At 38.1% G+C, this 26813-nt stretch overlaps 1 protein-coding gene across 2 annotated transcripts in view; it reads left to right on the top strand.

Moving 5' to 3' along the window:
* Window positions 1-26813, top strand: part of STYX (serine/threonine/tyrosine interacting protein) — a 37908-nt gene that overhangs the window by 5543 nt on the left and 5552 nt on the right. The window contains exons 2-11 of one of the 2 annotated variants that reach the window (XM_056133436.1): window positions 5870-5902; window positions 6682-6749; window positions 7099-7152; window positions 11076-11173; window positions 16549-16609; window positions 17098-17134; window positions 18760-18799; window positions 19080-19130; window positions 21289-21361; window positions 25348-25441. In XM_056133436.1, coding sequence (XP_055989411.1) covers window positions 7141-7152; window positions 11076-11173; window positions 16549-16609; window positions 17098-17134; window positions 18760-18799; window positions 19080-19130; window positions 21289-21361; window positions 25348-25441 — 466 coding nt within the window. In that variant the 5' untranslated portion in view covers window positions 5870-5902; window positions 6682-6749; window positions 7099-7140. The remainder of the gene's footprint in view (window positions 1-5869; window positions 5903-6681; window positions 6750-7098; window positions 7153-11075; window positions 11174-16548; window positions 16610-17097; window positions 17135-18759; window positions 18800-19079; window positions 19131-21288; window positions 21362-25347; window positions 25442-26813) is intronic. The other variant, XM_056133435.1, reaches the window with a different exon arrangement.

Raw genomic sequence — 26813 nt, 5'->3', positions numbered from 1 at the left:
CTCAAGCAAATTGATGAACAACAGGAGGACAGTGACAGTGACAGTGATGGGTGTATCTAACAGTTTAGGGATTTTGTTGTTTGTTTTGTTTAGCTGGCATCTTTTGATTTGAAAAACATACCTGGACTGTTTAACCAGTACAAGTTTTGCAAATTGAGTCTTCTATGTTACTATGTTAGTAACTCACAATGGGAGTCTGCTCATTAACACTGTTATCTTTATTTATTGTTTTTGGTTGGGGGCCATACCTGGTGATGTTCAGGGGGCAGCCACATGGGATCCTGGGGGCCACGTGCAAGGCAAACTCCCTACCTGCTGTACTGTCCCTCATATCCCTTTATTACAATCTTTAAGGAGATGGGTTTTAGGAGCAAATTAAACAGATCAAGATTAACTTTGTGATACAGGCAAATCTTGGCTCTTAGAGACTCCTAGATAGATGGTTATCTAATAAAGTAAGAATGTGAGTATTAATGATTTAAAATCTTGATCTGTAAGCTAGAGGCATTAGTAGGATTCATAGAGAGGCAGGTTTAGATACTTGTAGATAATAATCAGGACTAGTTCAAAAAAGGGTAGATTTTGGATCAGGATCTTATACTAGCACCAGTAATATTTCCAATTCTATTTGAGGGGCAGGGGTGGGGAATGGGGGGTGATGGTGCATACCCAGTGGTGCCCAGGGCTTATTCCTGCCTTTGCATTCAGGGATGCTTGGCCACATGCTAGGCAAATGCCATTCCTGCTGTACTATTGCTCTGGCCCTCCAAAGTAAATATTCTATGAGAGAAAGCTTTCAAGATTTCAGAGGGTACATACCTATTACATTGTGTCTGGTGCCAATCCCAGTAGAATGTCCTGTGCAGTACCAGGGATGAGAACCTAACACCTTGAATTTGAATGTACATGCAGATGCTCTATTACTTGAGCCACATTCTTGGCTTCTATGCCTTTGTCTTAAAACTTTTCGACATAAATGGTTATAGCATTGGAAAGTTGAAGAAGCACACACACATTAATTTTGTACAGTTGGATTACACCCTCCTTTCCCAAGTGTCTTGGTAATTATACACTCTATTAATTGCCATTTTAGTCATTGTTTTATTTGGTCAATATTTATTTCAGTGTAACTGTATGTTTGCCATATAGTTCCTTCTTTGGCAGACTGCTGTGTAATGTAATGAATAAGAGAATAGAGTCAGATTACTTGGACTAGAAATCAAGTTACTTAGTTTCTCTTTGCTTAAAACAGAATTATAGGGAACAGGCTCATAGTACAGCTAGTACAGTGGATAGGGCGTGTTCGCCTTACACATGGCTGATCTGGGTTCGATTTCCCACATCCTGTATGGGCTCCATAGTACTACCAAGAGTAAATCCTGAGTGCAGAGACAGTAGTAACCTTTGAGCATAGCCAGGTGTGCCCACCTCCTCTCCCCCACCAAAAAAAAGAAAAATATATAAAATGGAGACAGTAGTACCTTTGAGAAATTCCTTGAATAAAATTCTGGGTGTAGTAGGTTCAAACTATGTTTGTATGAAGTTGTTTTATTTCACTCTTGTTCTTGAAGGATTATTTCCTGAACATATTTTTTTAGATTAACATTTCACCACTTTGAATCTGTTAGTCCTGTTGCTGGCATCCTTCCATTCTTGTGGTTTAAGTCAGGGTCAGTCTGACCTGCTTTTCGTTCCCTATAACCCATATGGTCCCCCAAGTCCACCAGGAGTAATTTCTGAGCTCAGAGTCAGGAGAGTTGAATGTGACCTCTTCCTAAAAAAAACAAAAACCAAAACAAACAAAAACCCTATGCTTTTCCTAGGAACCCATGAATACTTAGGTACCACTCAGGAACACTTGACGTTAAATTTTCATTTGGCCTATATAATTTTAATGGCAAACTTGAATGAAGGCCACATTGTGATTAGGAAGATCATCTACTTCTGTTACTTCAGCACCTTCTGCTCAAAGGTAAAGCTTAGAAAGGCTTGGGTAACCATTTCTGTGGGAATGAGTTTAGGTTTTGGGTTTCTTGTGCTTTTTCTTTCTTTCTTTTTATTTTCCCAGAATGTAGTTTGGGACTACATTCTGGTGCTCAGAACTTACTCTTGGCTCTGTGATCTGAAATCATTCTTGGTAGTACTCCTGGGGTTCAATCTTTGGTGGGCTGTGTGCAAGACAAATAAGTACCTTCACCCTTGTGCACTCTGTCCAGCCCTTCAGATAACTTTTATTTTTCCACTTTATCTTTCACTAAACAGCTACTGCCTTTTGATATCCTAGCTCTTTGGTCTTAGATACTTCACACTTTAAACATGTCTTTGGTTTTCTCTTAGGTTGCACTTTTACGTTGCTATTTAAAATAAGACTTTAGAGGTGTTGTGGAACAACTGGAACTTCCACACATTGCTGGTGGGAGTCTGAATTGTTTTTGTAAAACTTATGGCAGTGTATAGGCCCGCTACATAACCCAGCAATTTTGTTGCTACTTATATACCCAAGAGAAGTGAATGCATATATCCAAAGGGCTTATGAAAGTCTTCTAAGCACTTTTATTCATATTGCTGCAACCAGGTAACTACTTATATCTTCACCAACATGAGAATGAGTAAACTGCGGACTATTCATGCAGTAGTCATTATAGAGATAAAATGGAAACAACTAGAGATATATACAAAAGGGATCAATCTCAAAGACATTACGTTGAGTTATGGGCTGCTCTCAGCACAGCGGTAGGGCGTTTGCCTTGCACGCAGCCAACATGGCCGACCCGAGTTCGATTCCTCCGCCCCTCTCGGAGAGCCCGGCAAGCTACCGAGAGTATTCGATATGCCAGACACAGTAACAACAAAGTCTCCAATGGAGACGTTACTGGGCCCGCTCGAGCAAATCGATGAACAACGGAAGGGCCTTTACCTTTTTTACCTTTTATCAAAGCCAAATATAAAATAGGAATGTTATATTATTCTGTTTACATGGCATTTTAAGATTAGGTGCAACTATCTGTAGAGATAGAAATTTGTGGCTGTCTCTGAGGAATTGGGGATGATGGAGATGAGGAAACTTTCTTTGATAATAGAAAACATATGGGGATGTGATTATGTGTGTACAAAATTTCATTGAAATTGGGCACTTTCATACCTCATTGTGTTTTTGTTTTTGGATATTTGGGGCCACATTCAGCGATGCTGTGGACTACTACTAACACAGTCTGGTGAGGGGAGGTGGTATGTGGGAAATCTTTTGCCTGGGATAGAATTTGGTTTGGCTGCTTGCAAGATATGCACCTTAACAAACTCTAGCTGAATGCTCTTTATCTCCTTTTTTTTGTTGTTATTTGTTTGTTTGTGGCCACACCCAATGATGCTCAGGGCTTACTCCTGGCTTTGCATTCAAAAATTACTCCTGGTGATGCTTGGGGTACCCAGGGATAGGATCTGGATTGGCCATGTGCAAGGCAAACGTCTTACCCACTGTATTATTGTTCTGGCCCCCTTTATTTCCATTTTAAAATAATAACTAGAAGACCATGAACGATCAGTAGGAACTCTTAGGACACTGTTTCAGTGCTCAATAATCTTTCTGGAATTTTGCTTTCTTGTATGTGTAGTAGTGTGGGGTGGTGGGAGTTCTTTTGGAATTTCCCTCATACTCTTGTTTAGCTGTGCATTTAAAGATACTGAATTATTACATAATGATTTCTTAGGGATTGCTGCCTGTTTCTGCTAAATTACTGAGAGCAATTTGCGAAACTGGAAACAAAATATTTTTCTCTATTTTAAAAAGCTGCTGATTATGTTGCAGGCATAGTATTCTTTTCCCTACAGATTACTGTTTCATGTTTAAGACTTTTTCTGACTCAGGGAATCTAGTATAGGTCAAAGTTGAAAGGGAATTTCTTGTATTATTATTATTATTATTGGGGTTGGGGGGTGGGCATCACATCCACCAGTGCTTGGGGGCTGTTCCTGGCTCTGTGCTCAGGAGTAACCCCTGGCAGTGCTTGGGAGACCATATGTGGAGCCAATAATTGAACTGAGATGGGCTGTATGATGGTTAGTGCCTTACCTCCTGTATTATCTCTCCAGCCCCCTGTACTATTCTTTCATCTTTACTGTAATCTTAACATTCCAAAGTAATAGTTTTAACCTTACTTATCAAATTACTATTTCTGATTCTGATGATTAAGCAACCAAGGTAAAAATCTTTATTCTTTATTTCAAAAAAAGACTTTTTAAAAATTTCTATGCTAGGGTCTGGAGCAATAGCACAGCAGGTAGGGTGTTTGCCTTGCACGCAGCCAACCCGGGTTTGATTCCCAGCATCCCATATGGTCCCCTGAGCACCGCCAGGAGTGATTCCTGAGTGCAGAGCCAGGAGTAACCCCTGTGCATCGCTGGGTGTGACCCAAAAATAATAATAACACTGTCCTCCCGTTGTTCATCGATTTGCTCGAGCAGGCCCAGTAACGTCTCCATCGCGAGACTTGTTGTTACTGTGTATGGCATTTTTGAATACGTCATGGCTAGCTTGCCAGGCTTTGCTGTGAGGGCGAGATACTCTCGGTAGCTTTCCGGGCTCTCCGAGAGGGGCGGAGGAATCGAACCCGGGTCGGCCGTGCTGGCTGCACGCAAGGCAAACGCATTACCATTCTTCTAGCATGTGAGGGTGGTGTTGGTGACCTAAAAAGCAAAAAAAAAATAAAATAAAATAAATAAAAATCTATGCCATTATTTTCCTTATCATATCTCTTGACTCACCTTTGTCCTAAAGGCAAAGTGAGCTTTATATGTTCATGAGATTCAGCTAGAAAGGGAATTGGACCAAAAATATTAAGCCCACATAAAACATGGAAAGACTGATGACCATTGGCGGTTTAGATCAGGAACAACAGATACCTACCACTGCCATTCTATCATCCATTGCAGATTTTGCTCAGCATTCTTTTCTTTCTGAGGCTTTCTTCACGTATTTTAGTTACTTGTGCCTGTTTACTAGAATTACTATGAATGATAAGTTGATTTGATGACTAACTTAGAGAGTCAGACTTTGAAAGAAATTTCTAGAGTATCTAACCTTACTAATGAGCTGATTAAATCATCCACTCTGTTGAAATAACGTAATTTTGGAATCTTAATAATAAAAATTATAATCTTAATCACTATTTTTCTCATTTAAATTTTCATGTGTTCTATGAAGTCAATTGAAGCTGTTGTTTTTATAAGGTAATTATTTTGTTCTTGGGCAAAAATCCTGTGCGTTGGGCTTTTCCTGGGTTGGTGCTCAGAAGTGACTCCTGGTGATGCTCCAGGTACCATGTGATGCTGGGGCTCCAACTCAGGTCACCTGCATGCAAAGCAGGAGAGTTACTCAGCCCCTTGAGCTATTTCTCCAGCCTTATTTTTAGAAAAAATATTCTTTTTTTTTTTGCATTTTTAAAAAAAATTTTATTAGTGAAACACCATGAGGTACAGTTGTAGACTTACAAATTTTTGTGCTTGGGTTTCAGTTATACAATAATCAAGTACCCATCCCTCCAACAGTGCCCATTCTCCACCACCACGGGTCTCAGTATCCCTCCCACCCCCATCCTCGCCATCACACCCTGCCTTTGTGGCAGGGCATTCCCTTTTGTTCTCTCTCTCCTTTTGGGTGCTGTGGTTTGCAAAGAGGCATTGAGTGGCAATCACGTTTGGTCTATAGTCTACGTAGAAAAAATATTCTTAAAATATAATTTTTCTTAAACATCCACACACTTGTACATCAGACGTTGGTATTGACCCCCTTTTACTTGTATGTCATATTTTAAATTTTCACTGGTAATTCTTTTTCAATCTTTTATTTTTGTGCTCTTCTTTCATTTTAAAGGAGTGGACCTACCCTATGAGACGAGAGATGCAGGTATGATCATTTTGTTTATTTGAGTCAAACCATATTATTACTGTTATCACTGTTAAATAACTTCATTTAACAGAAGAGCAGGTTTATCACTGAGCTTGTAAGATAATATCATTTTAAAGGTTAGTTGGATCTTTCTTATCTGAAAAATTAGGTACAGTACATATACACTTTCTTTAAAAGATATTTTACTTTTAGTCGACTCTTTGAGAGATTTGACTCTAAAATACATTGTTCTTTTGAATAAAGTTGTTTGACTCTGTATATTATTTATAATAAACTTCTGCAATTTTCCAGAACACTGAACTGAATTCTAGTATAGAATGAAGTAGAGTGATAGTGAATCCTCATAACAGTTAATCTCACATCATTTTTTACAACTGAATCTTGTAGCCTCAGGATCAAGCTAGTGTCTCCCAGTTTTGGAAATCCCTTGACATCTCTAAATATATATTTTTTCACACTTAAAAGATATGTGAGTACCTATAAAGCACTAGTTGGTTGCAATGATGAGTAAATATAATTTCTGCCTATAAGAAATTGGTAGGAGAAATCAGAACTGTTCCCACAATGGTGTCTTACAGAACTATAAGATTATTGTTTAGAGTGGGATTTAATACAGCCCAACTGAGTTTTCTGTATTCATATAGAATAAGTTTTAATTTTGCATACAGAGTTGTTTATTTAAATTGTTTAAATTCAGTAGGGAGGAATTGTAATTATATACATCTGATAGTTTTTTTTTTTTTAGCTTTGAAATACTTTATTTTTACTATTTATAGGTAATCGGGCTGTTTTGTTCTATCTTGTGCTGCTTTTGATTTGTTTGAGGTTTTATGTAATTTCAAAGGTATGAGTTTATTTTTAGATTATTTTTTCTAGCATATAGACAATTAGACATACCTTATTAATCTGTAAGACAAAAGCCAAAGGTACTAATTCCTTCTAAACTGCTAATAAAAATCACTATGAAAGTTAAAATACTTGATTTTGTAGAACTAAAACTTTGAATATATCATTTGATGTAAGCACATCTATATTTATAGGAAATGTTCCTTCAATAACAAACTTTTTAGCAATTTGTTATAATTCTGAAAACACCCTAAACATCCATTTATGATTTATGGCACATATTATGTTTATTTAAATTGCTGATGGTAACTATCTTGTTTTCTCTCACTACTCCCCCCGTCCCCCAGGAAATTTTACCTGGATTATTTTTAGGTCCGTATTCTTCTGCTATGAAAAGCAAGGTATGAACTCTAGCTTAGAATTGTAAGTATGTATATAGGGACTGTGTTTTTACTTTTTATTTTTTAATGAATCACCATCAGATATAGTTATAGACTTACAAACTTTCTGCTTAACGTTTCAGTCATAAACTTTGGAACAATATGAAAGATAAAATTAAAGCTTAAAATAAAGATTTAATATTTGAATTATCCTCTCAAGCACAGAGCTAGGAGTAAACCCTGAGCACATCTGGGTGTGACCCAAAAAGCAAAAAAAAAAAAAAAAGAAAGAAAGAAAGAAAAGAAAAAAGAAACTAGGTCCTTGAGAATTCAGCCCTTGGAAATACTACAGTGTTGCTAATTTTCTTAGAATTATAATGTGAGTAAGGTGCTTGCCTTCAATGTGGCCAACCTAAGTTTGATTCCCAGAACCACCTGAGCTCATCAGAGGTGATTCCTGAGTGCAGAACTAAGAGTAAGCCCTGAGCATCCCCAATTAGAACAAATCTTTGGGACCTGAGAGACAGCATAGCAGGTAAGGTACTTGACTTGCATGGGCCCAACTTGGGTTCCATCCCCAGCTTCCAATATGTTCTCCCAGGCACCACGAGAGGTGATTCTTGAGTGCAGAGCCAGGAGTAACCCCTAAGTTCCTCTGGGTGTGCACAAAAACAACAGCAAGTGTGCTTAGGGCACCTGGGCCCACTCCTAGATGTCATTCTTATATATGATATATATCCACAATAAACTTTATGAGCTTTTATGATATACTTTGATGTCTATATACATTAAAGGATTTTATTTTACTATTGAAGCATCACTTAGGATTATTAATTTATTTTATTTAGTCACCTTGAAATTACAAAGTTATTCATGACTGGGCTTCAGGCATACACTGTTTCGACACTGATCTCTTCACCAGTGTCCACTTCCCTCCACGAATGCCCCCCATTCCACCCCAACCCCTTTGCCTCCCATCCATCAGTCTTCTAAGAGAGGCTTTTTTTTCTTGGTTTTTAATATTAGTTTTTGCACTGTTAACCTTAGTTTTTTTGATGATCAACAGAGGTTCGAAAGTGAGATGTTGGTTTAAAAAAAAAAAAATCGGTCCAAGACAAGGTTAGACCTAATTATGTCTTACTTTGAAAGAAAAGAAAAAATGAACAGAATTACTGATCAAAATAATTTGATGTACATAGTTCAGACTTTTGGGATTATTTATTTGCCACTACACTCTGTGAATATACCTAGTATAATACTTGTCAGATGAAATTGACTTGTTTACTAGATATAACTTCTTAAAGCTTCTTTTTCAGCTTTTCTGGCATTATTAGACGAATGGAATGCTCTTACAGCAGAATATGATTATTTTTTCACCTTGAGTCACATAATACAGGCTAGATTTCTTTCTGTACCATTATCCAAAAGCTTTTTAAAATAAACGAAGAAAATGGAATTAAAGAAGCAGCCATAGTGTGGAAAAGAAGCTTTATTTTTTGTTTGTGTTTTTGATTGCTTGTGGACCACACTGGACATGCTTAGACTTATTCCTGACTCTGTGCTCCATAAGGATTATGGGATACCTTTACGGGATACCTTATGCAGGGGTAACAGGGATCAAACCTAGGTCAGGTGTGTGCATTGCGAGCATCTTACCTGCTGTTCTCTCTCCAGCCTTGGAATAAAAGATTTGGTTTGTTTTGGTTTGGGGTGGGGTGGGGGGCACACCTGGCAGTGTTCTGGACTTACTCCTGGCTCTATGCTCAGAGATCACTCCTGACAGTACTCAGGTGATCGTATGTGATGATGGAGATTGAATTTAGGTTGACCACTTGCAAGACAAGTGCCTTAAAACCTTCTGTACTATCCCGGCAGTTCAAGAATTTTACTTAAGCCTATTTGGTAGTAGATTCAAATAGTTTTAATAAAAAGATCAAGCTCTTTATTACTATTGACTTTTATGTAGGTATGAGAAATGTTTCTGAGGTGTGATAAAATGTCATAATTTACTTTGAATAAGAGGAAAGCCATTGAAAAGTGAAAAGTAGTGCTTGCTCTTATCTTTGACTTCATTTTAGTAAGGCTTATTTTTAGTAATAGTTCACTGTGCCCTCAAAATAGTTTAATAAGCACTCAGAGCTTATTAAACAGATTTTTAAGAAAAGCATTTAGCTTTGGTTTTGGGATCCCATTCAGTGTTGTGGTTTTTCTTGGCTTTGCTTCCAGGGATCACTCCTGGTGGGGTCAGGGGGATCATATGGGCTGCCAGGGATTGAACTTGGTTTGGATGCATGAAAGGCAAGCACCCTTCCCACTGTAGTATTGCTCCAGCCCCAAGCTGGAAAGTTTTAACATTTAAAACTCCTGGGATTGTTACATCTGAGAGCTAGATTTTTGGTGGCAGACAAAATTTAGCACATCTAGATCTTGATTTGCAATGCCATATGCCTCAAAAACTAATTTATAAATGAATGTTACTTCAATTAAAATAATTACAATCATAAAAATTATTTGAGGCTGCTTACATAAACTACAATAGGTTGGATGATTTCAATGGCAGATATTTTGTTTCTCTGCTATGCAACTTTGAAAAGTCATTCTTATGCCAGCATGGTTAGATTTTGAAGACCCTCCTTTCTGGTGTTTAGTGTTATATTTTTCAGATGAAGCTCTGATGTTTGGTTTTATAAAGTTATTAATTCTGAGACCAAAGCGATAATACTGTGGGTAAGGCATTTGCCTTGGAAGCAGCCAACCCAGGTTCTATCCCTGTTATCCCATATGGTCCCCTCGTATGGTCTCCCACGTACTGCCAGGAGTAACCCAGGTGTGACTCCAAAACCAAAATAAAGTTACTAATTCCATTATGTGGGCTCCGCCTTCATGATGTCATTTCTATCTAATTAGTTCCCAAAGGCCTCAGCTCCTCACAGTATACATCACTGGAGGCTAGGATTTCATATTAGTTTTAGGAGGAAACATTCAGATTGTAACAAATAGAAATTACTCCTTTAACTTCTTTTGTAAATTACCAGTATATTTTTGGCTATCTATTATGGCCATAGGAATTAAAGATAGAGGATTATGTAAAGCAAATGAAGTAGCACTAAACAACAAAACTAACTCCCAAGATTTGGTAAGAACTAGAATGGTTACCAGGGAGATGGAAGTGGGTAGAGGAAGTGGGAGGAATGGGTAGAGGGTTTTTGTGGTTTTTTTGGTAGTGGGATAACACTAGAACTTTGTATGTGGTGAATTTTGTACATAGGCGTTAAGCTCTGCCCACCCATGAAATAGAATATTATGAATTAATGATCAATTTAAAATGGAAAAAGAACCTATATTGTCTCTCAAGCATACAGAATTAAAAACTATCATAGAAAACTCAAGATACTGCTTGCTCATGCTTTTATTCGTTTAATGAATAGATAATTACTGAACAAGAACTTTCAGTGTTTTACTGTGTATCAGTAAATAAAAAGCAAACTCTTGTTTCTTAAGTTTATATATATAGTAGCCCCCTCCAGATACCAAACATTGTAATCATTATATGTAACTGTAATTTATTAAACCTTTGCCATGTTCACTGTTTTGGACACCTTACACACGTCATCTTATATAATTCTCTCAACCTCTCAGTGGATAGACAGCATTTTCCCCATTCAAGCATTTTACAGGTTCCATAAAGCTCTCGTATAGATACTAAACATTTTTGTCAGCTTTGTGTGAGGACATTTAGTGTACTACTCAATCAGTCACCTATCTTGCTGATCACTTCAGGTTCATTGTTTCAAAATTACCACTACTTCCTCTACACTTCAAAGAGGCTCAAACTTAGATATGTTAATTCTAATATTGAATCTTGTATATTTTAAAACATCTGTCACAATGAGATGATAAATTATTTTAAATGGTTTCTCTCCCTGTCCCTTTTCTTTTTATAGCTACCTATACTACAGAAACATGGAATAACCCATATAATATGCATTAGACAGAATATCGAAGCAAACTTTGTTAAACCAAATTTTCAACAACTATTTAGGTAAGAATTATTATAAAATTTAGAAATGTTTAGGTGGCAAAAATGTAATGTTTTTATTTTAATTTACTTTTGTTGTATCAGACTATCTTCTCTACATACCTGGTTTATTAAGATGGGTCATGGGCTGGAACGATAGCACAGCGGTTAGAGCGTTTGCCTTGCACGCAGCCAACATGGCCGACCCGAGTTCAATTCCTCCGCCCCTCTCGGAGAGCCCGGCAAGCTACCGAGAGTATCTCGCCCGCACGGCAGAGCCTGGCAAGCTCCCCGTGACGTCTTCAATATGCCAAACGCAGTAACAAGTCTCACGATGGAGACGTTACTGGGACCCGCTCGAGCAAAATCTATGAACAACGGGAGGACACCCGTAGTTCATCGATTTTGCTTGAGCGGGTCCCAGTAACGTCTCCATCGTGAGACTTGTTACTGTGTTTGGCACATCAAATATGCCACGGGGAGCTTGCCAGGCTCTGCCATGCAGGCGAGATACTCTCGGTAGCTTGCTCCGCTCTCCAAGAAGAATGGAGGAATTGAACTCGGTTTGGCCGCGTGCAAGGCAAATGCCCTACCTGCTATGCTATCGCTCCAGCCCTATATTACTGTACTAAAATTTAACCTATTAGGCATTAAATAGAAATATCCTTGTACGTGTCATTTTTCTGTAATTATAACAATAGGAAAATTTCATAAAAATAGCTGGATCAGAGAGTATTTAAAATGTTAATAGTTGATGCAGATTGTCCTCTAGTAAATTGTAATCATTTATACTCACTGTGAAACCTATAAAGGGACTCCTTCATTCTTATCTCAAGATAAAAGTAAAAAGCTTTTAACTTTTTTTCAAATCTCCTGGGCTGGAGTAAAAATGGTATCTCATACTGTTTTATTAGATTTTATAAGAAGTTTTTATTTTTTTTTGAGTTTTTTTAAAAACCATTGTATTAATGTAGTCTCTCCCATCTCATGTTTTAATTTGCCTGATTTTTCTTGTAATAAATAAAATTAAGTCTCTAATGTTTTTCACATTTATTTTATTTATTTTTAAAATTTTTTTAGTGAAACACGATGAGGTACAGTTGTAGACTTACAAATTTTTGTGCTTGGGTTTCAATTATACAATGATCAAGTACCCATCCCTCCATCAGTGCCCATTTTCCACCACCACGGATCCCAGTATCCCTCCCACCCCCCATCCCTCCCATCCCACCCGCCCTCTGTGGCAGGGCATTCCCTTTTGATCTCTCTCTCCTTTTGGATGCCTCAAAAGAGGCATTGAGTGGCAATCATGTTCTGTCTATAGTTTACTTTCAGCATGCTTCTCCCATCCTTTCACATTTATTTTAACTTCATTTCTAAAAAAGTATTATGTAATACACGAGAAAAATACAAAAGATAATGAAAATAAATCCCTTTCCTCTAAACCCTGCCACCTAGTTATTTTCCCAGGAGATAGCTATTAATTCTTGAAAACCATTTAGACATATGTTAGTTATCTCCAAATACCCAAAGTTTTGCATTTTTTTCTTCTGTATTTGTTTTTGGACCACACCCAGCAATACTCAGGGATTATTCCTGACTCTGCACTCAGGAATCATTTCTGGCAGGGTCGGGGGGGACCATATGGGATGCCCGGGGTAAACCTGTATCACCTGTGTTCAAGGCAAGTACCCTAGGCTGTATACTGTCTATCTGACCCTAGATATAACTTTGCATCTCTGTTAAAAGTATTATAATACTAAAGTTAGAACTATTTTAATTCTCTAAAAAAATGAGAGCAATTTAAATACAGTATAGGTTGTATAGATTACTAAAGTGTTGTATTGTGTGAGTGTACAGTAAAATATAACCATATACTCATCATGTTTGTATGGGATAATTTCTCAAATTGACTAAATAAAAAGCATGTAGAGAATTTAATACATATATTTTTTAATGTGTTTAAAATATTAAGCTTATTCTGACTAACAAATTAGAAACTGATGGTAGTTGCTTATAATAAAAGAGATTCAGCATTTGGGATGTTTTGTAGAAAGATACATTTTTCAGTACATATTTTTGTTTGTTTTTGAGCTACATCTGGTGATGCTCAGGAGTTGCTCCTAGCTCTGCACTAAGGAATTACTCTTGGACCCCTCCAGTGACCATAATGGGGTGCCAGGGACCAAACTCAGGTCAGACACCTGGAAGGCAAGTGCCTTACCTGCTCTGGCCCTGATACAGATATTTTTTTTTCCCCTTTATTTTATTTTTTTTAAAGTTGTAGATTTACAATTTTTTGTGCTTTGGTTTCAATTATACAATGATCAGATACCCATCCCTCCACCAGTGCCCATTTGCCCATTTTCCACCACCATGGATAATATCCCTCCCACCCCCATCCCCCCTGTCTCTGTGGCAGGGCAATCCCCTGTGTTCTCTCTCTCCTTTTGGGTGTTGTGGTCTGCAAAAGAGGCATTGAGTGGCAAACATGTTCAGTCCATAGTCTACTTTCGACATGCATCTCCCCTCCTGGGAGGATCCTCCAAACATCCTTTATTTGGTGCTCCCTTCTCTATCTGAACTGCCCTTTCCTCTAGGATACCCGGCTGGCCTCTAAGTTATGGAGTAATCCTCCTGGTGCTGATCTCAGCTATTCTTGGGTATTAATCTCATACTTTGTTACTTTATATCCCCCAGATGAATGCAATCTTTCTATGTCTATCCCTCTCTTTCTGACTCATTTTGCTTAGCATGATACTTTCCATATTGTACCACTTGTAGATACAGATATTTTTATGCTGTTAGAATTTAGCACATGTATACATTTCTTAGTTAATAAAAACTTGTTTTATAAAGAATATATTCTTAAATAAAGAATTTTTTTTTTCTGGGGCTAAAGTGTTTGTACAGTGGGTAGAGCCCTTGTCCTGCAATATGGCCAACCTCAGAGATTGGTCCCTGGCATCCCATAGGATCTGCAGAACACAACCAAGAGTAATTCCAAGATCCAGCAACACACATACACACACACACACACACACACACACACACACACACACACACACACACTTTTTAATTGTGAAGTAGTACTTGTTTGGTTTTGTTGCTTGGGGGCCACACCTGGCTATGCTCTAGGTGCCGTGTAGTGTCTGGCATTGAACCTGGACCTCCTGCATGAAAAGCATGTATTTAAACTGTTGAGCTCTCTGGCTTCAGAGAAACTTGTTCTTACATACTTTGGTGCCAGAAACGTGGTACTGGGATTATAAGGCATTTAGCTCTTGCCTTGCATGTGATTGATATGGTTCCATTTCTGGCACTACGTATGGACTCCTGAATACCTCCAGGTATATCCTGAGCACAGGGCCAAGGATAAGCACTGATCACCTCTGGCTTTGGCCTAGACCTTCTCACACACTCACCCCCAAATAAGAGAGACTGGAAAATGCCAAGTTATACCAAAAACCATTTAGAAAGTCATTAATAATTTCACAAACCTGAGGAAACATGTTAATATTTTGGTGTATTTCCTTTAAATTTCTCTGATATATATTATGTATGTATACAGATTTATGAATATTGAAAGCAATGAATATGTTACATTTTAAAATACCTTGTATATTTCTAAATTGTATGAATTTTCTTTTGTCAAAGAGCAGATTCTTTTATCTAGTATAAGAACGCTTTCTCCTAAAATACTGGCTTATAGATTGATAATTCTGTGAGTAGTTTTTGACGTTTAATTAGTATGCAGTAAAATGTTTTTGGTAATTTTTTCCTGAAGTAGTGTTTTATGTAACGAGTTTACTCTGTCACTGTAAGATGATAACAGACATTGTCAGGATCCTTACAGATTTTTCTTGGATGATCCTTTGATTCCGACTTTTGCTTCTCTGTGATAAGCTTTGAGTTTTCTGAAGCTGTTACCACCTTAGATGATCATGAAACTGCTAATATTTGTTTATTTGTTTTTGTGGGGGAACCTCCCAGGCATTGCACAGGAAGTAATGGTGCTAATCCCAGCAATATTGGGATGGTCTTGCTGGTTCGGTGCTTGGAACAGATACATGCTGCTTGGGGCCAGCAGTGCTGGGGACCACTGAAGCCAGCCCAGCCTGCCCAGTGTATTTCGGGCCTAGCAGGGCATACCCCATGCTACTCCTGGACTCGAATGGAGACTTCCTCTGTACTCCAGCTCTTTGAGGTGTCTCTCGTTCCAGCAACTAATTTGGGGGGTGTGGGAGAAGATGGGAAATTTGAGCCACATTTGGCAGAGCTCAGAGTTTAATTCCTGTTCTCTGCTTGCATTACCTATAGTGGTGCTTAAGAGACCATATGTGTGCCAGGAATTTAACCAGAGTCAGCCTTGTGCAGGTCAAGCACCTTAACCCCTTCCTGTATTATCTCTCCAGCCCCAGTATAATTTTTAAAGCAAGTTTGACTTTAAAATTTAAATTAATCTTATAACTTATCACCATACATTCTGTAAGTAAATAGGTTGTCTTAGATAAGTTTGAAATGGAAAGCCTTTATAGAATAAGTCTGACACATTGATAAGGCTTTATTTTAAATGTTTGCCAATGTTAAATTGATATGTTTTTGACCCATGACTCCTTTAGACCGTTGTCTTCTATTTTGATTTGCTTTTTGGGGGGCTTCCTCTGGATTGTTCTATGTAGAGTTGTAGGGAGAGTTCATGAGGCCACTCAGAAAATTTTCTAGGTTTTTTTTTTTCTTGCCACACCCAGTAGTTGCTCAACTTTCTCCTGGCTCTAGGTTCAGGGATTACTTCTGGTGCTGCTCTAGGAACCATAGTGGAATGCCAGGGATCAAATCCAGGTTGGCTGCATGCAAAGCTAAGGACCCTATTCACTGTACTCTCTCTGGCCTCTAGATTCTTCAAGTCTTAAGAAAATTGATAGAAATAGAAAATTATGAATGAGAGCGGTAGTACAGAGGGTGGGGCACTTGCCTTGCAGTTGGCTAACCTGTGTTCTATCTCCAGCACCCCATATGAGCCCCTGAACCTCACCAGGAGTAAGCTCTGAGAATCACTGGGTGTGACTCCAGAACTCGAAAAAATTAATAACAGTGAATACAGAATTTTTATATTTCTGTTGTTTAGTTCTAATCTAGCAGAAGGTTTCTTCCTTCTTGTGATTATTTTAATTACTTGATTTTTATACCAAATTTTAGAGAAATGCTAATGTTTCTTAAGATTTTAAATGTTCTGCCTTTTAAACAATATGAAATCTATGACCCAGTTCTTGGTAATGTGATACTTTGAAAATTGTTTTTCTTTTTTTCCTGATTGCCAAGAAATTTTTAAAGTTAAATTTTTAATACAAGTTAAATTTTATCTCAAGTATTCTTATCCCAAAATATTCTCTTTTCAGATATTTAGTCTTGGACATTGCAGATAATCCAGTGGAAAATATAATACGTTTTTTCCCCATGGTAGGTATCAATATTTCAGTAACATTTAAAATTTATTTCTGATCTGACCTCTTATGGTGATTTTAAAAACAATGATAATGAGGTGTAATTGCCTCCTATAGGAGCAGGGATTTTCAACAGTAGAGTATATGTCTTGCATTTGTGAAGCACTGGATTTGATCCCTCAACATTATAAAAAAAAAATTCCTTCCATGGTACTTTATTTTCTTGTGGCTAAAACTAGTGGGAGTTTATTTTAAATAAATTACTTAAAAAACATTTTTGTTTACTAAAAGTTTGAGAATTCATACTATAAAATTGTTAATTTATGTTTTCTATGTTTTAAATTTATGTTAATTTATGTTTTCTATGTTTCTATGTTGTAATAATTCTTTTCATAACATTTGGGAAATTATTGAATTAATATAAGATGAGGATGTGATTTTCAATGTATGTCATGCTTATATTAATCTACATTATATTTTAACACCTTGTCTTTGACTTTTTAGACAAAAGAATTTATTGATGGGAGCTTACAAACTGGAGGTAAATTATTTTGCTATTTAGTCTATTTGATTTGTATAGGCTTTCTTAAATATCTCTAAATAAAAAATACTTTTAAAATCAGGGCAGGGGTCAGAGACATAGCATAAGCCTTACACGTGTCTTACCCAGTTTGATTCCCTGTAACACATCATTTTCCAGGGACTGCTGGGTTTCCCGGGGCAATTTCCAGTATTGCAGAGCCCTAAAAACATGACATCTGTCCTCTGCATCTTAAAGTGAATCAGGAGTCCTCCCTCCCTCAAAAATAAAACAAAAACAAAACACCTGTGTTAGCTTTGATCTCTTTTTTTTTTTTCCCATAATTTTATTTAGCCCGGCAAGCTACTGAGAGTAACTCGCCCGCACGGCAGAGCCTGGCAAGCTACCCGTGGCGTATTGGATATGCCAAACACAGTAACAGCAAGTCTCACGATGGAGATGTTACTGGGCCCGCTCAAGCAAATCGATGAACAACGGGAGGACCGTGACCGTGATTTTTTCTTATATTTATTCATTGAATCACTGTGGGAAAAGTTACAAAGCTTTCAGGTTTAAGTTTCGGTGATACAATGATCAAACACCTCTCCCTTCACTCAAAAATGAGTACTCATTTTTCACCACCAAGAACCCCAGTATAACCCCCTTCCATCCCTCCCAATGCCTGTGAGGCAGATGATTCCTACTTAACTTTTCTCTACATTGATTACATTCATGATTTTGCCAAAAGATGTACCATTATTGTTTAGAATTTCCCCCCACAACAATCAGAATTGCTGAAAAGGTATTGTGAAATACTTTGTTTTCTATAGCTGGTTATGAGAGTCATATAATGATTTTGGATTTCTGCAAAAAGTCAGATAATTACGAGATTGGTTTCTGTGCATCTGGTGTTAAGGATGTGCCGTAGAGCCACTCGTGGGGGGCAACTCCAGGCCTTCGTAGGGCATGAAGGATGAGCCGGTACCCTTCCTTCCCATGAGATTGCAGCAGTTGCCCCGTCACTGCTGGCCCATACCTGGCTTTCTTATAAGCTCTGAGGCAGCAGCCACACTGCTGCTGGGGAGGGGAGGAAAGGCGGAAGGGAGCAACACCCTTTCCCTCCCAGAGAGGCATGACGCCATAGTTTAATGCATGGACCATTCACTTTTCTGCCGCAAGCTGCAAGGCTCTGGGTTAAGTCCTTTTGCCTCTGGAGCCATGGCCGTGCTGGAGAGCTGCTTGGGGGGGGTGGGGGGGGGGGGCAACTCGTGACCTCGGTAGGGTGTGAAGGACGAGCCGGCACCGACCCCCTTCCCATGAGACTGCAGTTGCTCCGTCACCGCCAGCTCATACCTGGCTTTCCTATAAGCTCTAAGCGGCAGCCACCTTGCTGCAGGGGTTTGGGGGGGGGGGGTTTGGGGTAGGGTGGAATAGCTTTGATCTCTTTTTAAAGATCTAAAAGTCTGTTATATTCTCTGTACAATGAATTTGTAAATGTTTTTAAAATATTAAAATTTCCAAGTGATATGTATGATAAAATAAAGAAGAATTATTTTATTGTGGCATGATACATGGTTTCAGTGAATTTTAGCTGCTAATTAAGATTTTTATTTATTTATTTGGTATCAAAATATTTTTTTTTCCAGGCAAAGTTCTTGTCCATGGAAATGCGGGGATCTCCCGGAGGTATGAAGTTATAGATAATCTATTTAACAAATGAATTGTGTTGTTTTGTTTTTTCTGATGACCTCTCCCCCCACCCCACTCCCACCTCGGGGCTAGAGTGATAGTATAGCAGATAGAGCATTTGCCTTGATGTTACAGAGGTGAGTTTGATCTCCTGGAGTCCACCAGGAGTGATCTCTGAGCAGAGTCAGGAATAAGCCATGAGCACAGCCCAGGTATGGCCCAAAAACAAACCAAAAAAAAAAAAACAAAAACAAAATAAGCTTTTTTTCTCTTTCAGTGCTGCCTTTGTTATTGCATACATTATGGAAACATTTGGAATGAAGTACAGGTAAGTACTATGAAACCAATCACAAATTATCATTAAAATGAAATGACTGGAGCAATAGTACAGAAGCTGTCTATTGCACCACCAGGCGTCATTCCTGAGCACAGAAACCAGAAGTAGCTCCAACCCCCTTCTGGGGGTTTAAAATCGATATCCTTCTGATTTTCTCATCTAGTCATGTTTGATTAGGAAGGCCCTTATATTCCATATTAACTGTTGTAGCTTATCTACTTCATATAAGTCTGTTTAGGCTGAATTTTTTGGTTTTTTTATGGAACTAATGTGACTATTGTTACTTTATTACTTTATTGTTACAGAATTAGATTAGTCTTGGTTTTAAACTTAAACATTTTAATTTGTTTAAAGGGCTTAATTTGTTTAAAGGGCTAAGTTTTGACTATAGAGATAGGACAAGATTAAGACTTGTGCTGTGCATGCAGCTGATTATATTCAATTCCTGGCACTACTGGGAGCATCTTCAAAGCACTGCTAGGTGTTGCTCCCCTACCGTATGGAATAAAAATAAAAATAACTAACAGTAAATGAATAAAAATTATCCGGGAATTATTTCAGCTTCTATTTATGCTCCAGCCTTTGTGACCCATGCTTTAACCTCTTTATTATATTTACCTCATTATATTAATCTTATGTTAACCTCTTTCTTTATTTCCCATCACTCTCACTCTTTTGAGTGTATTCAGCATTGGATTCATATGCTTCACAAATTTGAGACATTAGAATGATCACTCCATGTGATAACCTTAAATATAAATCTTTATATTCAAAGGTTTATATAACAGTTCTCAAAAGAATATTTTTTGAATGCAAATACTGTATTTAATTGAAAAAAAGTGGGTTTTTTTGTGAGGGTACTTTTGGTGAGAAGATAGGGAGTGCAGAAGATCGAACCTGGGTCTCATGAATGCAAAGTTTGCACACAACTCATTGAGCTCTCTATTCTCTGATTGAAAAAAGATTAATAAGCTACTATAGACAGTGCTACAGTGCTACATTTTCTTTATAATTTGTAATATTAAAATTAAAAGGAAAAAATTTCTATTTCTTGGGTCTAGCCTGCATTGCCATATTCTATGAACGTTAATCTCATTTCATCCTTACAATACTAGGAAGTAGATATATTTCTCGTTGAATATTTCATATTTGTCAATATTTAATATATTTATATTTTGATATATTTAATATTTTGAGTCCATGCTATGTGACAGATTCTGTATTAGGTACTTTATTATCTCCTTCCCAAATAGCCAAATAGGTGGTAATTGTGTCCCCCTCATCCCTGGCGCCCACCCCCCCACCCCTTTTGCTCTGTTTGTTTTTGGACTTCTGGCAGGGTTCAGTGGACCATGCATAGTACTGGAGATAGATAAGTAGAAGGTAGGCAAGGCAAGTGCCCTCTCTACTTTTTTGTTTGATTTTTATGTTTGTTTTTTGGCCACAGCCAATGATGCACAGGGGTTACTCTTGGCTCTGCACTCAGGAATTCCTCCTGGTAGAGCTCAGGAGACAGTATAGGATGTGGGGATCGAACCCTGGTCAGTTGCATTGAAATTAAGTGTCCTACCCACTGAACTGCGTCTCTTGCCCTATTTATTGCCCTACCTTCTATACTCTCTCTGGCCCCTTTTCAGGTATATCTTACAGATGAGAAAAATAGCACTGTAGCATTATTCTCCTGTTGTTTATCGATTTGCTTGAGTGGGCACCAGTAACATCTCACAACAAATTGTGAGACTTGTTACTGTTTTGGTATATCGAATACACCACAGGGAGCTTGCCAGGCTCTGCCGTGCGGGCGGGATACTCTTGGTAGTTTGCCGGGCTCTCCGAAGGGACTGAGGAGTCGAACCTGGGTCGGCCATGTGCAAGGCAAATGCCCTACCTGCTGTGTTATCACTCCAGCCCGAGAAAAATAAAGCTTAAATAAATTGAGTGTTTTTCTTTCCCCTAGTATCTATCACAGTTGGTAGGCAGGTTTGTGATACCATTTTGTCTTTTGCTGCTGATTTTTCCACTACAACTTACTACCCCTGTGTATAGTAGAAGGTTCATTATCATCATTTCATGTTGTACATAGGTTTTTGGTAAATCCAATTAAAATTTATTTATGAAATAATACTACTGCCATTTTTTCTGTTTTCAGAGATGCATTTGCTTATGTTCAAGAAAGAAGATTTTGTATTAATCCTAATGCTGGATTTGTCCATCAACTTCAGGTTATTTCTCTTTCTTGTTTCTTTTTTGGCTGAGAAGGGATGCATACCCACCTGTGCTCAGAATTTAGTTCTTGGGGGCACCATATTGGATGTCTGGGATTGAACCTGGGTTGGCCACATACAGATCAAAAGCCCTACCTGCTATATTATGACTCTAATCTGGTAACCTCTCTTTTTAAAACTGAAACATGGAGCTGAAGAGAGAGTATCAGATAACGCCCCTTTTTGTTTTTTGAAAAAAGATTTTGACTTTTCTCAATATTACACTTGCCCTATCCAGAATTGTTTCATCAAATGCTTAGCATGGTCTTAAGTACACTGGAAGTAAAAGACAAAACATACAAGAGTTTTTAACTACATGAAACTTCCTCTAATGGGGGAATTACAGAGTGAAGTCAAAAATTTACTAAGTAGATCAGATGGTAATAAGTCTTGAAGATACAGGTAATGGAAATGGAATAAATTCTAAAGTATAACAAAAGACTTTAGGTTTTAAGTGTAAGAGTAAATTCTTGCAATAAGATTATTCTGGTCCTGTTGAGTATACCATGATGAGCATTGAATACAGTACAGTAAACAAAATGCACATAATAGGGCACTTGGGGGTAAGAATAGAAGCAAGAATATTTGTTTGGTGACTATTGGAATATTGCAGTCAAAAGAGAATATTGGTTTGATCCAAAGTGGTATTATGAGAAGAGGTTAGAAGATACCAGCTTCTGGATTTATTTAGCACTGGGATTGATTGGATTGGATGTGGAGAAATTATGGATATAATCTTTTCTGATAACTGGAATAAGAACTGCTAATTACTGATGTAATGTAGAAGAAACTCCTTAGAAGATTTGAAGGGAATAAACAAGTTTAGTACTGACAGGAAATGAGAGCCTAGTATATTAAACAGTAAGACTCTGTTAAAGAGAAATAGTCTTCTCCTACTCCTCAGGTCGGCCAGATACAAGGCAAATGCCCTACCTGCTTTGCTATCGCTCTGGCCCAAATGACCTATCATTGTTGTTAATGTTAGATGAGAACCACAGGTCATTTGTTGACTGAGTTTCTGTGGAGGGGTGGGTAAAGCATAATTGCCCAAAGTTCCTAGGAAAGGTCTGAAGAGGTTGATTATGAATGCCACTGAATGTTTAATTCTAGGAATTCTCCTTTGAAAAGAAAAACAAAAGGAACCTGTTTGCTGAAGGAGGAATTAGAGTGGGGACTTCCATTAAGTCATTAGTTTAGTTACAGACACACAATATTCCATTACCAATCCCACCACCATTACACCTTTCCACCACCATCATTTCCAGTTTTACCAACCACCCCATGAGCCTGCCCACATAGCAGGCCTTCAGTAGTTCATTTTACATTGCTTGTTACAAATAATTTGCTAAAAGTATGATCAGAAAATGCTTGTTACAAATAATTTGCTAAAAGTATGATCAGAAAATGTTTCCGTAGAGGAAAGTTAGTGAAGACTGTTGTAACTCACCGTGGAGCTTTTAAATCCTTGTATAAGAGATTACTAAAATGTTGTTATGGGCTAAATCTTCTGTGTTTATATTGTGTTAATCAAGATTGATTGACTTCTTCATTATATCCCATCTAATCTGGTGTGCTACTCCTGGATTATCAGTGTTACAAAGTTTGAGATATCACATGACCACACACTCCACAGTATCTAAAATTTCCAACAGAGTGATAAGGATGGCATTAAATTCTTAACTGATTGGTGGCTTTGGGGCATGTGTCACTGCTGGGCTTCAGAAGTACAAGGAGGTAACTCATCCCTGATCCCATAAAAGCTGGAGATTTCAGTCACAAAACCTGCATACTTAAGTTTTTCAACAAATTAATTTCTGGATGAGGCTCCAGCAATGGAATCTGGCAGGGAGTATGGCAATGGTTGTTGGAATATGGAGGTTTTTGGCTGCTGGGGCTGTTTGGGTGGGCAATGAGCCATCCCCTTCCAGGTTTTCCTGGAATGGTGCGTCCCTAAAACTAATCTCCTGCAACACATGTGGGTGCGTGTGTATGCGCGCACACACGCACACACACAATGGGAATTCATTATAAATTTCATCATCTGTTCATTTTTCATGCTGTGCTCTTTATATGACTTTATTTTGACATTGCTTTTTTGGTGGGGTGGGGGTTTCCTTTGATATATCTTTACCAAGACCTGCGTTGGTTCCTTTTTGATCTCAGTCATCTTTGAACTTGAATATTCTCAATTCTCAGATCAGTTATTTGCCCAACAATCAAGTTCTGGGAAAGAGGCCAGGGAAATAGTTTGGGATGGCTAAAGGCTAATGACTTAAATATTTCCAATTGTCCTGGAGGTTTTCTCACCAACTCCTCTCTCGTGGTCTGAGCAGGACTATAGCTCAGGTTAGATTCTCCCCTGGGGCACATTGACCATATCCGACAAATGAGAATTCTGGGCACAAGGCATGAGCACCGATTTTAAAGCTCTTCTGTTGATCCTTAGGTGGTATATCTAAGCTTAGGAAATTGCTGGCTTAGTCTTTACTTTTAGCTGACCAAGATTTAGCAGACAGTTGCTACATACAACCCACTTTCTCCTCCATCTTACTATAAATATAGCCTGCTGTTTGCAAAAATGTCAGGTGTGGGGTTTGCTTTTTTCTGAATATGCCCACCTTTCTCCTGCAGCCTACTCATATTTCCTGACTTAAATGAGGGGTTGCTAGTTTTATGTCTTTTGGGGTTGAGAGGGGAAAACTGTACCAGTGATTTGCAGTCAAGTACCTGTGTGCCTACCTTAGTCTGCTTCCAGGTTAAAAAAAAAAAAGTTGAGGAACATATGCATGTGGGGCAATGCATAAAATACAAAAAAGTCTTGCATCCACTACTCCTAGTTCAAGAAATTGTCATGACTTTAAAATCCCTTCTAAAAGTCATGGCTTTTTCCCTTTCTATAATCCTATATGGTATTCAATTCCTTGTTATTCTCATATTCAAGGTTATATCGATGTTTTCTAGTTTCATCTATTAATAAACTCTATTTCATTATTTCCAGAAAAGGAAGAGGAACATAAATGCCTTGATTCTTAAATTTTTCATTGGAAATAGGAATAATGATTTTAAGAAATTGGGAATATATATACATGTGTATATATGTGAATCTATTAAATGTCTTGTATAACTTGATTTTCTATAGTTCTATGTAGCATTTTAAATGTTATTGAATTCTTTCATTTTATTCTTAGTAATTTTATGAGATTGCCAGTTGGGTTTCTTTTGGCAGATGTGGGGTGTTTGTGTGTTGTATCAGATGAAAGATAAACACCCCAGAGGTCAGAGGTCATTTAGATAAGTGTTTCTCAACCTATTCTGACTGTGGTACCCTTCCAACCTTATTTCCTTGCTGTGGCCCCTCATTTATGTCATCTTCACCTATAGCTCCCTTGGAATGTCCTGAGGCTACAGAGAGGGCTATGTGGCCAACTACTTGAGAAATAGTGGTTTTAGATGACTGGATATCAACTTTGGTTTTTGTTTGTTTTTTTGGACCACACCTGCTGTGATCAGCCTTCCTCCTGGAAAGCTCAGGTGACCATATGGGTTGCCAGTAATCAAACCTCAGACTGCTGCATGCAATGTAAGCAGCCTACCCACTGTGCTCTGTTCCCAGCCCTTTGGATTTCAACTTTTTTTTTATGCCTCTGAACCCCCACTCGTCTATGTTTGGTTGGTTTGAATAATTCCAAAGCAACTGAAGTAACAACACCTCGTGACAGAGAACACTTAACTGACTAGCAGTTCAGTATGTGTACTCATTCAAGATAATTAGCAAGCATTTAGTTTTATCTACAAAAGTTACATTATAAAATAGAAATTTTAATCCTTCATTTTTCTTATAGTAATATGGTATTTGAGTATAATCTAAGAATATCAGTAATGTAGACACTAATCACTGGTGTAGCCTAGAGTTTAAATGTATATTTACACTAATTTTTTTTTAGGAATATGAAGCCATCTACCTTGCAAAATTAACAATACAGATGATGTCACCACTCCAGATAGAAAGGTCATTATCTGTTCATTCTGGTACCACAGGTAAGGATTTTTTCATTTTGGAAAAGGTTTGGAAGAAAGCTGTTCTGAAATGCAGAAAAAGAGCATCTTTTACTCATTATAGATCATACTGAACAATTTTAAATTCATGGTAAACTTTGGGTAAAATATTAAAAACAAAATAATTTTTACTTTAAAATTAATAAGTGTGGCTGAGCTGCTTTTTTTTTGGGGGGGGGGTCACATGTGGCTATGCACAGGGGTTTCTCCTGGCTCTGCACTCAGGAATTACTCCTGGCGGTGCTCAGGGGACCATATGGGACGCTGGGAATCGAACCCGGGTTGGCTGCGTGCAAGGCAAACGCCCTACCCACTGTGCTATCGCTCCAGCACCCTGAGATGCTTTTATGTTCATCTGTAGCACTGTAGCACTGTCCTCGCGTTGTTCATCGATTTGCTCGAGCGGGCCCAGTAACGTCTCCATTTTGAGACTTGTTGTTACTGTGTTTGGCATATTGAAGACGTCACAGGTAGTTTGCCAGGCACTCTTCTGTCTTTGCAGCCTGGAAAATCGAATTTCCACTTTCTTTAAGCCTAAAGATTTAGTTTTAAGTATAAACTGTTGCAAATACTAAAAGAATAAGAGGAGTTTGAAGTAAATACATTTAGGTCATACTATTAAAATACATTTAGGTCATATTATTAAAATAAGTGTGGGGCCAGACAGTACAGTGGGTAGGGTACTGGTCTTGAATGTGGCTGACCCAAGTTTGGTCCCCTCAGCACCTCCAGGAGTAATTCTTGAGTGCAGAGCCAGGAGCAACCCCTGAGCATCTCTGGGTGTGACCAAAACCAAACCGAAACAAAACAAAACCCCCAAACAAGAAAAATACTAAAAGCATGTTTCAAATTAAGTAATAACATGTTTAATATCAGCCACATGTTTTTCTCTTATCAGAATTTCATTCCTTCCTTCCTTCGTTCCCTCTTTCCTTCCCTCTTTCCTCATATTCAGTTAATGGTCCATGTCCGCTCTCAAAATATCTCAGACTTTACCTTCTCCAAGGAAGAAGGAAATTTACTCTTATCTACTCTTATCTTTTTATTGTTAGAGAACTCATAGACATTGTTGCCCCCATAGTTCTTTTATATACACCATCAGCCTTACATAACAGGAGGAACAGGTTATTTACCTAGTGTTGGGCCTGCAAATCCAGCTTTTTTCACTATTGAACTGGAGAGAGAGGGAGAGAGAGAGAGAGAGAGAAACAGAGAGAGAGAGAAACAGAGAGAGAGAGAGAGAGAAGGAAGGGGAGGAGGGCGGGGGGGCGGGAAGGGGAGGGGAGGAATGGAATTTCCTTAGTACTATTTTCTTACTGGAGAGAGCGAGTGAGTGAGAGAGAGAGAGAGAGAG

This window comes from Sorex fumeus, unplaced genomic scaffold, assembly GCF_029834395.1.
Source record: "Sorex fumeus unplaced genomic scaffold, SorFum_2.1 ptg000098l, whole genome shotgun sequence".
Lineage (NCBI taxonomy): Eukaryota > Metazoa > Chordata > Mammalia > Eulipotyphla > Soricidae > Sorex > Sorex fumeus.
Note: the sequence above shows the minus strand (reverse complement) of the source record. Positions and strands in the feature narration are given on the sequence as shown.